The following is a 14,824-nucleotide window of genomic DNA, read 5'->3' on the forward strand; positions in this document are numbered from 1 at the left end:
AATCCAGTCTGACGACGGCGAGGCTCAGATCTGATGTGAAGCGGTGTGCTCTTCCGCATGGCCCCGCCGTCGTTCCCCTGCGCCCCTTGGATGCTTCCCCGCACCCCTCCCCGCGCTCCTCGCCACGCCGCCGCCTCCCATGCCCCTCTCCGTGCTCCTCCCCACGCCACCGTCCTCCACCCATGTGATGCCCATGCCCTCCGTGTTGTCTGCTTCGTCTTCCCCAGAGACGTCCTCCGCCCCTGCCCTGCCGTCGGGTTCCACCTCGCCGCCCTCCTCCCGGGGAGGGTGCAGGTCGACCTCTACGGCTCTACCCATGTCCTCGCTCCTTACCCACCGCTGCATCCCATTCGAGCACTCAGCCATCCGCTCCCGCCACACCAACCCCTCCTCCATCGATGATCCTACATCCAGCGAGCTTTTGATGTCCAGATGGTGCTAGCAGCAAGCCAGGAGCTTGGGCAATTCAAGACGAGCATCACCATGAGGTGGTCCTGATCTACTTCCTCTCTCTAATCCCCTTCTCTCCCTCTCAGATTCTACGTCATTGACGTGTACTGTTGCTGCGTCATCGAGCCGGCCGCCGTGCTGCAGCACAGGAGCCGCTTCGTCCATGGTGACTTCCATAACCAAGCAAGATCACAAATTGTCCACTAATACCATGGTTCCTAGGTTTAATTTTGGTGGGCAATCACATGCATCGCATAGGCCTGTAGGCTTGTGGTCTTCTATTCAGAGAACAGTGAACACACAGGAATAGCTTGTGTGAAAGATGTTCCTAGGTTTAATTTTGGTGGGCAATCACATGCATCGCATAGGCCTGTAGGCTTGTGGTCTTCTGTTCAGAGAACAGTGAACACACAGGAATAGCTTGTGTGAAAGATGTTCCTATGGCAAGTATGAAAGAATTTAGTTAGTAGCTATGGTTTGGTGTGACTGCAGACTGAGCCAAAATACTCATGTCTCTATTTCTCTGTACAACCATGCAATTGTGTACTAAATAGTGTATACCAAGCAACATGTATGCACATCAAAGTAGGACAGCAGCTGATTATAGCTAATTGACCTGAGAATGAACCGACGCCCTAAAGCACTATGTTGCTCTACAGGAAAACAACTGCCACCCCTGTCAGCTACAATTACTCAAGAGTCAAGAGTCTATTATTGATACTGAAAATGGAAATTATATGACAAGAAAAATGCAAAACCTAGAGTTGTCGTTCTAACATAACAGATGCATGCTCTGAACTAATTCTTCTTGCCGCTCGGCTACTCCCGATCAGTTTTTTTTCAGGCTATGAACAAGAGCTATCTGATGTGCTGCCGATTTGAAAGAGGCCTAAGGTTGTGGGTACACCTTTGAGTGGATCAGGTTTTGGAGAAGAAAAGCTTCAGGTAAAGTTTTTTCCTGGGTTCTGCTTGATCGAGATAGAGGGTGGTAGCAGTAAGCAGTGTGCTACTGGATAAGAACAGAGCCAAGCAAAGAGCAAGATTGCTTCTTGCTGTGTGCGTTGCTGTGTACAGACTTGATGGATCATTTATGTGAACCACAGCCTCTCCATACAAGTCAGCATATGTAATGTATGTTTATTACTTTACATTGCAGGATTATGGTAGCAAATAAACAAATGATGTTATGATCTTGCAAAGCTAAAGCATCTATTGGTTAAGTACAAAGTGATACACTAACTCAAGTGGTAGCAAATAATACCTGTGTTTTAGCATTACTGGACATGTTAGTTTTAGTTTATTGGAGCATTGTTATATGAAGACACTGACCTAATATGAAAATGTAAACTGCTGCTTCTAAAATTGCCTTTTCTTTTAGGAAGAACTAAGGTTTCAGATTGTAAATTGCTGCCTTTAGGAAGAACTAAAGTTTCAGATTGTAAACTGTTGCCTTCTCATGTGGATCTACAGCACATTGTAAGGTAGGTCTACCTTTCATGCTTCCTACAACACATTGGGTTGGATCTCTACTTGGTACTGTTGTTATTCTTCAATTCATTAGAGCGATTACTAATTAGTGGAAATTTTTGGTTAATGGTTGTGTTATGGTACTTGCATTCATACAACTTAGCATGTGCACTTGTGTAACTAGAAGTTACAAACATATGTATGTTTGATATTTGGTTAATGGTTGTGTTAGTGTACTTATAATCGTTGCCTTTCCTACCAGTGAGCAGGTTCAGCAACAAATCGAGAAAATGGAACACCAGCAAAGTGAGCTAGAAGACTTGAAGCTGAAGTTCCAGGAACCTGAAGCAGCAAGGGAGAATCAAAGGGGAGAGACTGAAAGTTTGAAGAAGCAAGGGGAGAGACTTTTTGGCTGTGAGTTCGTAGAGTTGCCTTGGCTGTCCTGTTATCGAGTGACTTGCCTTTTTTGTTTTTGGGTTATTTATGGAGTGACTTGACAAGTGATGTTGGGCTGTAATATGCATATGAATCTGTTGGTGTTTGGATGAGTGATATCAGGCTGTAATAAATATTCTGTAAAGTGACCTTGTGTTCTTAATAAATATATCAGTTTGAATTGATCTCAATCCAAATCAAATAGTAAGATTGAAAAAATAGGCTGAAAATTTGAATATTTTATGACGAATCAAATCGTCATAATGGAGGTGCCACATCATATCCTTGTCATTGCCACATCGTATGATGTAAAAATTTATGACGTTTCCAATCCTATGTGGCACATATACAGTCATCCAAGCACACAATTTTGTGACATTTCTTGGTATTGATTATGACCAAAAATGAGCGTCACAAATTAGTGACGACAGAATAATCGTCATAAAATTTATGACGAAAAAATATGTTTTCATCGCAGAAGACCTTTTATTACATGGTATAGGCGACGAACCGATTTTCGTCACGCAAGTGTCACAGAATATGAAAGGTGATGAAAATACCACTTTTAGTGACATAAATGATACGTCGCAGAAGCCTATATGTGTTGTAGTGATGATATGTTCCCTTGGATTGGATGTTATGCGTGTTTAACAGTTCTTCCTGATGTTTCTCATTCTTAAAAAGCAACCAATACAATTGTGCTTTCCTACATATTGTTTCTATTTCTTGCAAATTTCATAGGTGTGGAAAATAGAAATACAATTGGTTGAAAGCATGGTTGGGTCGGCGTGGAACAAATGCCACGATATATATTAGTGGAATGAAGAAATATAGGGAGGAGGATGGTTTATTATATTGCAAGTAGACCGGCCACCAAGGAATTAAATAGCTTTGTATTTTTGTTAGAGTAGAGGCAGAAACAATAAACGTGTAAGTGTTTGGTTGGCAGCAAACTTCTATCTATATACTTAATTCTCATATGATAGTCTTATTTAGGTTGAGCACAATGACCAAGCTTGGTAAAAAAACTTGGCTTATCAATCCTACTTATCCTGTTATTATTTACCTAGTGAAAAGAAGCGATCTTTAATGCTAAAACCTCATTAAAACAAACAGTCTTAATGCCCCTCCTGCGTGCAGCCAGTTTTTATCCACATGCACGCGAAGTCGAAATATTGTGATGTTTTTCAAGGCATGAATCTACTCCTACGCAGTTAATGGGCGTTGGACCCAAGAAGCAATGGGTAGGTGCGCTCAAATAATATATAAGTCGCATACTCTGAGATCCACACCTTCTATCCAGGGTAGGTATGTGTGTTCTTTTAAGTAAATACAACAAGTATAGCATATGAAATATAGAAAGGAAAACAACTACGTATAAAGGAATAATGTAACCAAATTCTTTATTTAGGCAACAACGATCAGGAGAAAAAAGTTCATCTCATGTCTTCAACGAGGTGTTTGGCCTCCTCCAATAGTGCCAAGTCAGGTAGCTTATAGGGGATTAAAGCACTACGTGAAAAACTGATATAGGAGACACCTATATTAGTGACACAAAAAATAAACACGTCGCTAATGTAAGATTAGTGATGGGCATAATTGAAACGTCACCCATCATTTTGCCCTGATAAGAAATGCAAACATATCAGAGATGTGCCTTAACATAACGCGTCACAAATGATAGGTTCCAAGTCAACAGAAACGGATTTAGTTTACCCGCGTCACCAATATGAGAACTCATTGGTGACTCTTTTTCTTTATCGGCGTCACAAATGTGAGCTATTTGGTTCTACCAGGAGACACAATAGAAATTCCGTGGACAACCTGGGCCTGGGTCTCCACGGCCTTTCACCCGGCCCAAAAACAAGCCCCCGCCACCTCCCCCCTCACGTGTTGTGCCTCCTTACTGTGCGCCTCCTCCTCCCTCTCAAGTCTCAATCCTAATCCATGCACTAGTCTCAAGTCTCCTGTGTGCCGTCGCCGCAGGCCCGCCACCCACCTCCCTCATCCGGTCCTTCCTCACTGGATCCGTGCCCTGTGCGCCGCCGCCGCCGCCGGCCCGCCTCCCACCTCCCTCATTTGATCCTTCCTCACCGGCTCCATGCCCAGGCGCCGCTGGCTTGCTCTGCGAGCGGGATGCCGGATCCTACCTCACCGCTGTAAACCCTCACTTTGGATCCCACACCGCCACCGTGGGTGCGACGCGGGTTCCCACCCTACTGCCGCCGGACTCCACGGGTGCGACGCTGGTTCCCACCGTGTCAAGGTTGTGGATCTCTAGCAGCTCCTCACGGTTACCTTTTCCCTTTTTCTCTTGCCTAGGTCAGCGTAGGAAATTGACAACGGCGAGGTTGAGACAGAGCTGCGGCAGCTGGAGGACCAGCTGGAGCGACTACTCCAACCCCCCGCCCGTCGTCCCTGCTACGCAGCCACCTCCCTTTGCGCCGCCAGATACCATCCCTGCTGCGGCGCTCGTCGGCTCGGCGCCCACCGAATTCATTCCCTGCTGCAGCCGTTCCTGCCATGGCTGTCCGTCCACGGGTCCCGTCCCTGTCATGGTCGTTCGCTCGAAGCTCCACTGGATTACGAGGATTGAGTAGCCCTCATCGGCTACTCAATCATGGTAAGGCCATTGCATGAATCTTCCATGCCTAGCAGCTCCTTTATTTCACTTGCGCATTTATTTGTCCCTCCATTAGTATTTTCCTCAGCTCCACTTTAACAAATCTGTTTGTTACAACAATGTGAGTCTACTTGGTTATTATTTTTATTTCAAAAATAGACAATGAATCTTGATTTTCCCTTTATTCTTGAGTGTGCACATATGGAGGATGGCAGGATGCTTTGTGTACATTTGATTTTCCCTTTATTCTTGATTTTCCCTATACTCTTGAGTGTGCACAAGATACTTGTTTATCTGAAATACTAGCATCATTGTTTAGTTTCTGCTTGACTAACACCTGAAAGAACATCAGACTTCAGTCCTATTCAGTAGCAGATGATAATTGATTTGGCAACCAAATTGCTGGTCAATCCTACTTCCTATATATCCTATCTTTATGGATCTACACTGTTGAAATTAGTCTTGTGGAATTATACATATTTTTCTTAAAAATAGCTACAAGTCTTGGTGTGCTTTCTTTTATAGTTTTATGATAAGTTCATTTACTGTTATGGTTCTTTTGACAGGTTGGGAACTTCTGGTTTGGCTGAATTTCAAATAGAGGGGGATGTAAACTGTCAGATTTGTTTTTCAAGCACTAGTGTACATTTCATTCCATACATTGAATATATTATGCTGCACCATCAGCATGTAAGTCTGCTAGGTTGCTTGTAATTTAGCTCTTTCATAGAGTGCTGCTCTTACCTCATACTGAAAAATTAACTGCTCTCTCCTAAAAGGAAATTTAATTGGAATATAAGGTGTATTTGAAGGGAATGAAAAGGTTCCTACTGAACACTGATTTGAGTTGCTCATCAATTCATTGTCCAGGGAGATACTCTTTTTTCAATTACTTACTCGTAAAGTGTTTTTCTGCAGATCTGGGGAATGGGGAGATCATTTGACTTTACAAGCGGCTTCAAAGATGAGGTAGGCCTCACTATAACACAGGTTCAGTTCAATTTTTTTACTACTCTACCAAACACCAGCCTTACAGCTACATAATTTTACAACCTGCAGCTAGGACATGGTGAACTGATGCAAAGAAGCTGTTCTTGGACAAAGGCTTAGAAGTGAAGATGCAAGAGCCATAAAAATTGGTGAACTGATTGCAAGCAAGATAGGCAAGCTGGAATTCATATGTTGGTAGTGCTAGCTGCTATACGGTGTTGTTTGGTTCATGTGGATAGCAATGCTCTCTACATTCTATTTTTAGATACATTTAGTCAATCCATTGCTTGCTGCTCGACCTTGTCGTAGTCTGGAACTAGTTAATCTCACTTTCTGTAAAAGTGTAATGGATGAAATCTGTTTACTTTTGATGTATATAATGGATAAAACATGTGTATTTGGGATGTACATAAGATATATTTTATGTTCTATCTTTTTTTTTTGTTTTTTAATTCAACATTGGTGACGGTTGTTCGTAAAGACGCGTCACCAATATATTTACATTGGTGATGCGTAAATCCTACAACCGTCACCTTTGTGAGTCAATGGTGACACGTAAACCCTACGGCCGTCACCTTTGTGAGTCATTGATGACGCATAAACTCTACAGCCGTCACCTTTGTGAGTCATTAGTGATGGCTATTCCCGCGTCACCAATGTGGTTCACATTAGTGACGAAAATTTAGTGACGCGCATTTCAGCCGTCACTAATGTGGGTCTACAACCGTCACTAATATGGAATTCTGACGCAGTGAAGTATAATAGTTTATCTAGATGGAAGAGATAGAAAGAAGAGCTATCTTTTAATTAAGAGATAGTCCCATACAGCTAGGGGCTAGTACGTGGATCTGTCTATATTTTAAGCTATGTGCGAAGAGTTATTAGATAATTAAAGAAGTTATATGCAAAGAGCTATATGCGAAGAGAGAGAAAGAATTGCTGTAACTCTAGCTCTTATGCTCCAATAATCTCTTTCCAAATGATGTTGAACAGTCCACCTTATTGTCAAATGGAATGTCATAGTACGCCATTAGCCACAAATGTTGGATCTGTCTTTCCCATTGCTTCCTAATCCCATTTGGAGTCTCTCTATATTGCCTTTCAAGAAACATGCATACATGAAGCAATGACCAACGTGCTGCGCTTGTTTGCATACAGGGGCGAAGCCAGGAAAAAATTTTGGAGGGGCTGAAAAAAAATGCTACAAAAGACATAACACCACTACGACATCTCAGAAAAGACAAATATAATAGTTTGAAGTAGTCTCATATTAAAACATCGATGGACAATGAAAATCACAAAATAAATCATGAAAATAAAGGATGCGGTTTATCCATACCGAAAAGCCAAATTACGAAACTAATAGACGCCACGCGTGACAGTGACACCCATTATTCATCTGAAGAAGCAATCTGCATAAATAAACATAATTGATTAGTCAAACATATATGAACCTTCAAGTTATGATTTAGAATAGAACAGAGCTTATCATCAATTTTTTAGGCAATAACATACGACGATTTTTCATCTCTTCAAATCTCTTTTTGATCTGCTCATTACCAATCTTTCTAAATATCTCCTTCTCATTATAGCAAATCATCAAGTCATTGAGCCATTCATCACCCATTTTACTACGCAAATCTGTATTTATGATGGACATGGCTGAAAATATTCTCTCAACTGAAGCTGTTGCCACCGGTAGTATCAAGGTTAGCTCAATGAGACGATAAACCAATCGATAAGATGTGTTCATATTAGTCTTGACCATAATTTCAGCAACTTTTCCAAGTTCATTATATCCAAGTAAATCTGGAGTTCTTCTAGCACGGTTGACGAAGGATTTAAGTTCAGTTGGCAAAACAGTAAGTTCACCAATATCAAAATTCTCAGAATAGATTTCAGCAAGTCTCACAAGTTTATCCACATCGAAATTAGAGAATGACTTTCTTGGGTTAAAACAAGCCATACATACTAATAACTCTGAACCAGGGTTTACATTTTCATTGATAAGCACTTTATCAGTCACCACCGGTAACGATAATCGCTGATAAATCGCCAATACCAGCTAATAAGGATGTCCGAATTCAAAAAATGATTATCGATTATTTATCAGTGATTATCGACAAAAACTGATGATAAATCAGTGATGTGTGCTGATAAACATGTTTTTTGGAGGAAAATAAGAAAACTAGATATTAATATTTTGCACTTGGGGTCTATACAAATATGAGTACATTAATTAAGCGGATACATGATACTCCATGTAAAGTTTCCTACATATCCATACAAATTAATAAAATAAGAGTCCATACAAATATGAGTACATTAATTAAGCGGATATATGATACTCCATGCAAAGTTTCCTACGTATCCATACAAATTCATGAAGTCTGAACACATTGCAATTTTCATTCTTCATCCTCTGCCTCATGGTGTTCATAATATTGTTCCTACATTTATTAGATGGAGTGAATATGATAGGTGAACAAAAGATTGAATAAACACACTTAAACAGATACACACCTGCAATCCATACGCACTTGGTAACTAAAAGGTAAGATGAATAGGTTGTTGCGGTAGCGGTGGTGGTGGCAACCTTCCCCTATACGGTGGGGAGAGTTGCAGATGCGGTGCGTACTTTGGAGTAGATCTAGCTCGTCTACCGCTTCTCATTTGTCGTTGTGAGGTGGGTGCACCATGATCTTGATCCTGTGTGGCATGGGTGAAATTTGTCTCCCCAGTAAACTGAAGGGGTGACACCTGACCACTACTCCCTCCAGCACCACCACTCCCTCTAACCCAACCACTCCCTCCAGCATCACCATCATCACTCCCTCCAGTGTCGTCCTCATCATCATCGTCGCCGTCGAAGCCGCGGCCTCCATCATCACCGCTAGGCTCAGGTGTTGTGTCGTCGCTCCTAAATTCTTCCTCTTCACGATCTAGGAACATGTAATTTGTACCAAACCTTGTTGCATTCCACTTCACCAATTCACCCCCAATAGCTTTTTTCATCATACGGTGCAAAGAGTTAGAGTTGTATAACCAACTGCAGATCCTCTTTGCATTCTCAATACATGCTTTGTGATCTGGCCACTCTCCAATGTCCTTGAGCATAAGATTAATACATGCTTTGTGATCTGTCACTATTTGGACAACATTCTCGGCGCTGACATGTTTGATGATTTTTTCGATGAGCTGCATTTATGTAAAAATCCATTAGCATGCTCCAAGTAATGGAATACAAAAATCGACCTTGCACAACTTTGACATATCTTGACAATAAAATTAGCATCTTGTGAGTGACCAGTTACATCAAATGACTTCCAAAAGTACATTGTACCTTGACAATATTTTTTTGACTAATTAAATGGAGGCTATTTTCATGGAGTGATACCATTCTAGGCCATGGAGAAGCTCTAGTTTTTTATAGAATTTTTCCTTCACTTTTATAAATTTTTTTAAAATTTTTGAATTTTGGACTGATTTCTTTTGAAAACTCAACTGAAAACCGATTTCAGTCTATGTCGGTAACAGTAAAAATCACTAATAATCATGAATATCGACCGATTTTTAAAACCCTACTCTGAACTAGTTTCACTAAACCGATGATTCAGCCCAGTCAAGATGGCATCAATGGCCACAAGAAAAATCTCAACATGATAGTAATGCATGTTTGTTAGCTTTTGCTTTCTACATCTGGATGTCCCTCTAACATTTATTTATTTATCCATATCTGGCACTTCAATCCCTCTAACATTTATGTCCTTCTCATTAGTATGTGGAGTTGAAGCACTTGAACTTGAAAAATATTTGTGTATAGTTTTTTCGACATTCTAAAGGCTGTCATACTAATTAAATATCAAATCATTGAAAATAGACATTGAATCATAGATTCATGGACAATGAGACAATAAACTAAATAAGCATTTAACCTCTCCTTGCTATCTTCTGCCTCGGAGTCCCGAACTGCTGCTCCTGCTCGGCCGCCCTGCTGCTGCTGCCCTGCATGGCTGCACCACCGGTTCACCGTGCCGCGGGGGCGTGCGGTGGCGCAGGCAGCAGCCTGCAGGCCGGCAGGCGCACTGGCCGCTTGCCACTGCCTGCCGCTGCCGACTGCTGTCGCCCCGAGGCCCGTGCCCCTTGTCGCGCTCGCGTGAGGTGTGCCGCAGCCGCCGCCCCTGGGCAGGAGCCCCTGTTGCCGATGGACGATGGATGGATTGGGATAATGGAGCTCGGGGATAGGGTTGAGTGGTTGACTATTTGTGCAATTGGGCCTTGGCGTCTTGGGCTTCAGATTTTGGTGGGCTGCCATATAACATTTAAAGGCCCAACTCGTGGCTTCGTGAGCAGCCCGACGCCATGTCGTCTTCAACCTCCATCCAGCCTACCCTACACTTGTATCTTGCATCTAAAATCCATGGAGGGGCTCTAGGGGGCTCCATGGCTTCCGTGGTGGTAGGGGGGCTCAAGTTCCCCTGACCCACTGCTAGCTTCGCCACTGTTTGCATATATATAAACCATTAACAATGTTACACCTCGATCGGGAGCCGGGAGGTACCTAGGTGGTGAGAAGCAATGACCAACTTGCTGTGCTTGTTTGCATATATATAAAACCATGTTACACCTCGCGAGCTACCGAACTGCTCAAAGTACCTGGGTGGTGAGAAGAATTCATTCTAGGGTTGATTTTTTTATAAAGCATGTTACGCCTCGGGAGGTACATACACCTCTCTTAGATGAGTGGCTGCTCAGCATTTATTAGGCCTGTCTGGCATTCGGGTAATACTGGAATTTTGGGTGGGTAATTCGGGCAATTAAAAATTTGAATTTTCTAAATTGTTACCTGAGATTCATCTGGGAAAGATGAAACCTGAAATTTTGGGTACCTATAAATTTGAGTTCGGCTATCGGGTAATTCTGATTACCTGAGTTTCCATCACAGCTCCCACCTCAGACTTCTGAGGCACAACACAAACACTAGATTCAGCGGCGCGGGAGCAGATAGGTGGTGAGCCGGCAATGGCGCGATGTTACTGGGGCCTAGGGGTGCCGGCTGCGAGCTTGGGTAGTCAGGCTGGGTGTGGAGGTAGGAGTGCATATGCCAGTATGCCACACGATGCGGTAGGCGGCGACATTGCACTGGCCTACAGTGCGACAGGTGGTCGTGAGCGCGGGCGGGATGGTTGGCGCGGATGCACAATAGGTGATTGGGTGCACCAGCGTCTGGCAGCAGCCCATGATAGGGGAAGATCAAGAGTCGGGTGGAACGAGAATCAAGAGGTGGTAACGGGACTAAGGAACAGAGAGTTTAGCTAGGGTTAGGTGATTTTGGACTGCCGGCCTGGAATGGACCAGGCTAGCTTAGGCTAATACTGAGCCTCATGTTGGATTTCGGGTATTTCAGGATTTTCAGGTACCAGGGATGTATATAGGAATTTTCAAAACTAAATTTGGGTTTCTCAACATCATACCTGAGATAGAGATTGGGTATATCGGGTTTGGTTATTCAGGAGCAGGTTCGGAAATTATGCTCGGTCCTAGCATTTATTTAATCAGTGCACATGAACGTAAAAAACGAAGCTAGTTTTGGTGGCCTTTGCTATGGTACACCCAAATAACTGTGGACCGTTGATCTACTGCCATATTACCTCTTAGAAGGTAATAGTTTTAATATTTATTCTATATATTTTAAATTAGAAAATAGAAGATTAGATCTAACATGCATGCATGATTAGTTGAGATCTCATATTTCTATTTTTTTTTCACATGATGTGCCGGCCATTAAATTGAGACAAGAATTATTTTTTATCCTCCGTGCACATGACATATATACCCAGCAGATTGTATGTAACGTTTTTTTTGCCATCACGGGTTTTAACATAAATACATGATGTATAGGCACAATTTAGATCTAACATGATTGATACGTCGATGGAGCATGTGTACATGTGTGAGTGTAACTTCTTTGTTTTTCTTGGGGAATGACACGAACATGATTGGAGCCTTTGCATACTTGAGTTTGCATCATTTTTTGTGACATATAAAGGAACCACCGTGAGTTTATAATGTTATTTTGTAATGATATGAGATGCATACCTTCAAGATCTAACTTGAGATGTGTATGACAAACTTGAAAAAAATATTTTTCCAAACAAGAGAGATCGACATGTAACAAATGTGTCTAGCTACCAACATGTAATTAAGAAACGTGCACACAATTGAATCCTAACAAAATAAGGGAGGTTATCGAGATTTTCATGCATGCGTACATGCAAATTTGCAAGCCTCTGCTAGATCCACGGAAGCAGCATGCAGGTAGTTAGGATAGCCGGCAGATTTTTCCTTAATTAATTAGTTATTTAGTTTTCCTCCTAGTATTCAAGGGCTAAGATTTATTTGAACTCTTACCTCCTAAAAGGTAATTGGAGTACCGTAGCAAAGCCCAGTTTTGGTGAAAGCAAAGCTCTACTTCTTCCTTCTCAACATGCACATCTAGAATTTACAATACAAGTGAAGTATGCTTAATTACCCAAAAGATGACCAACTTGATCATGGCAGCGGTAGAGGATAGTGATGCCAAACTTGTTGAAATCACTGCCAAATCGCTGGGCGCTAAAACCACTGACTGTTCATGTTGCGCATGGAGGAAGACACACGATCCCACTTGTGGCCAAAAAGGTATACCATCCCTCATTGACCATGTGCTCAGGCACACCATCTATAGATATTGAGTGCTGTCTATATGAGCAGCAAGGAAGCCATGGTCAAACCAGCAGGTACCATCTCTCTCACCATATTACAGAAGATATTTTACATAAAAAATCTGCAATATATTTTAGATAGTTTTTGAATAATAAAACCCATATACAATGGCCATACATGTGAAAATCTATGCATATAACGTCTGTTTAAAATTTTAAGAATATCATAGTAATATTATACTGTCACATATAGATTTTTGCCTACATGGAGTTTAATCTAGAGTTGTAGTCCCTAAACATGTCTGCTATACTTTTATGGCTGTTGACAGATTATATCGTCTAACTATAAACCTTTTTGTTTTGGTACCTTTTGATTGTGGAATGCAGAGGAGTAATTTGGCCTTTCTTCTTATATCCTCAATATTCCATTTGTGTCTATGATAAAAAAAATTACCACGCTATACTAAAAAAATTATCCTCAATCTCAATACTTCCCCTAGAGTTTTGGTACCTTTTAAATATTTCCCCTAGAGTTTGATTGCTAATGAAGAAGAAAATCTGAAAAGGAATTATTGTATGTATGAATAATTAATACGTGCATTAACATCCTGTTAACTTATGCTAAATCTTACCATTCATTTCTATCCTTTTTTTGTGAGGATTGAGCTAGGCATTTTAACTAGATGTTTATCCTATCAATTTACTCCAAAACTTCATTCATTATTTGCCCTGGTGCCAATAAATTTATCCTATCAATAACTAGATGTTCATCATTTCTATCCATTTATGCTGGTGACCCGCTGCTATTTAAATGCCCGGCCATCTCCATCTCAGGCTCGCAAATAAACGCCACAGATCATAGCAGGCCATACATCCCAGCCATGAGGGCCAATCTCCTCCTCGTCGCTGCTGTCGTCTGCACCGTTGCCACCACACCCACCACGGCAATCCTAGCTGGTGAATGGGCACCCATTACCGATATCAACGCCCCCTTTATCCAGGAGCTCGGTGGGTGGGCGGTGGCAGAGCACGTCAAGGAAGCCAACGACGGGCTCAAGTTCAGCAAGGTTGTGAGCGGCGATCAACAGGTTGTGTCTGGAATGAAGTACCGGCTCGTCATCGACGCATTGAGCCGGGATGGTAGAGGCACCAGCTTCAAGGCTCTTGTGTACGACCAGGAGTGGAGCAAAACACGCAGGCTCCTCTCCTTCGACCCTGCCAACTGATCGATCAGCGAGGACAGGCAGGAATATTTCATTTTAAGTTATTCGATCGCCTCCTTCCGATGTAATAAGAAGCAATAACGCCACCAATCTTTCAACTGGCCTTTGCTCTAATTAAAAAAAAAACTTTCATCTGGCCTTTCTCAGATATCAGGCTTGGTGATGATGCACGCACAGAAAAGGGAAAACAATGATTTGGATCAATCTCACCATATATGCACCCCACAGCTTGACCTCATGCACCCGTAAGGTTAGTGGTGGACCTAGGTAGCGAATGGTGCCTGGGCAAAGTCTAATACAATTCTCTTCCTATCTCTAACCGAAGAGGATTACAACTGTGGTAAATTAATTTGAACACTAGATGTTAGAACTGATTCTAGACTGATTTGGTCTCTATTCTTTTAATCAAATACATATATTTACAATAGAACGACGTACACACCTTTGGCATGGCAACATTAGCAGCTGTTAGAACTGATTCTAGCCTCTTGCAGGTTTGGCGATGGAGCCCGGGCCAGTGCCTAGGGTCGCTGGGCCCTGGGTCCGCCTATGCACAAGGCAGATGTACCCCCTCTAGACCCTGTATGAATGCAATTATAAGGCGATTCTTTATTGAGAGAAGCCAAAACTACACCCAAAAGTCTTGTTCAATTTTCAATTATTGGGATCCCGCTTACTTGGAAATCATCGAAACAACGTGAAGCCCGATTCCCCCCAACACATCCCCGAGCCCGCGTACCTAGTAAGCGAGGGGGTTTTTCCTCGCCTGCCCTCCGCCCCTCCCTCCAACGCTCCTCTCCCCGACGCCCCTCCATAAACCCCTCCCCGCTGTCCCTCTCCCTGTGCCGCCTCCTGCTCGGGCTTCGGCGCCCCCTATATACCCGCTGCCTCCTCCCCGACCCTACTGTGCATGTGGGCTGCCGCCCCTTCAA

General features: G+C 42.6%; 2 protein-coding genes and 1 long non-coding RNA gene across 3 annotated transcripts; 2 read left to right on the forward strand and 1 right to left on the reverse strand.

Moving 5' to 3' along the window:
• Positions 1-793: 793 nt before the first annotated feature.
• LOC120679444 lies at positions 794-2,535 on the forward strand. The gene is made up of 2 exons (XR_005677194.1): positions 794-1,931; positions 2,180-2,535. It is a non-coding gene; the product is annotated as an uncharacterized LOC120679444 (long non-coding RNA).
• Positions 2,536-6,994: 4,459 nt separating this feature from the next.
• On the reverse strand, positions 6,995-10,133 carry LOC120677475. Its single transcript, XM_039958630.1, has 3 exons — positions 9,558-10,133; positions 7,481-7,951; positions 6,995-7,377 (listed from the first exon to the last, which is right to left on the reverse strand). Exons 1-3 carry the CDS (start codon positions 9,637-9,639, stop codon positions 7,361-7,363), a joined length of 570 nt encoding a protein of 189 aa, XP_039814564.1. The 5' UTR covers positions 9,640-10,133; the 3' UTR covers positions 6,995-7,360.
• A 3,417-nt stretch (positions 10,134-13,550) lies between these two features.
• Positions 13,551-13,991, forward strand: LOC120677992 (cysteine proteinase inhibitor 8-like). Its single transcript, XM_039959162.1, has one exon. The coding sequence runs from the start codon at positions 13,551-13,553 to the stop codon at positions 13,893-13,895; it is 345 nt and encodes a 114-aa protein (XP_039815096.1). The 3' UTR covers positions 13,896-13,991.
• The last annotated feature ends 833 nt before the right edge of the window (positions 13,992-14,824 follow it).

The sequence above is a fragment of the Panicum virgatum genome, chromosome 6N (assembly GCF_016808335.1).
Source record: "Panicum virgatum strain AP13 chromosome 6N, P.virgatum_v5, whole genome shotgun sequence".
Taxonomy (NCBI): domain Eukaryota; kingdom Viridiplantae; phylum Streptophyta; class Magnoliopsida; order Poales; family Poaceae; genus Panicum; species Panicum virgatum.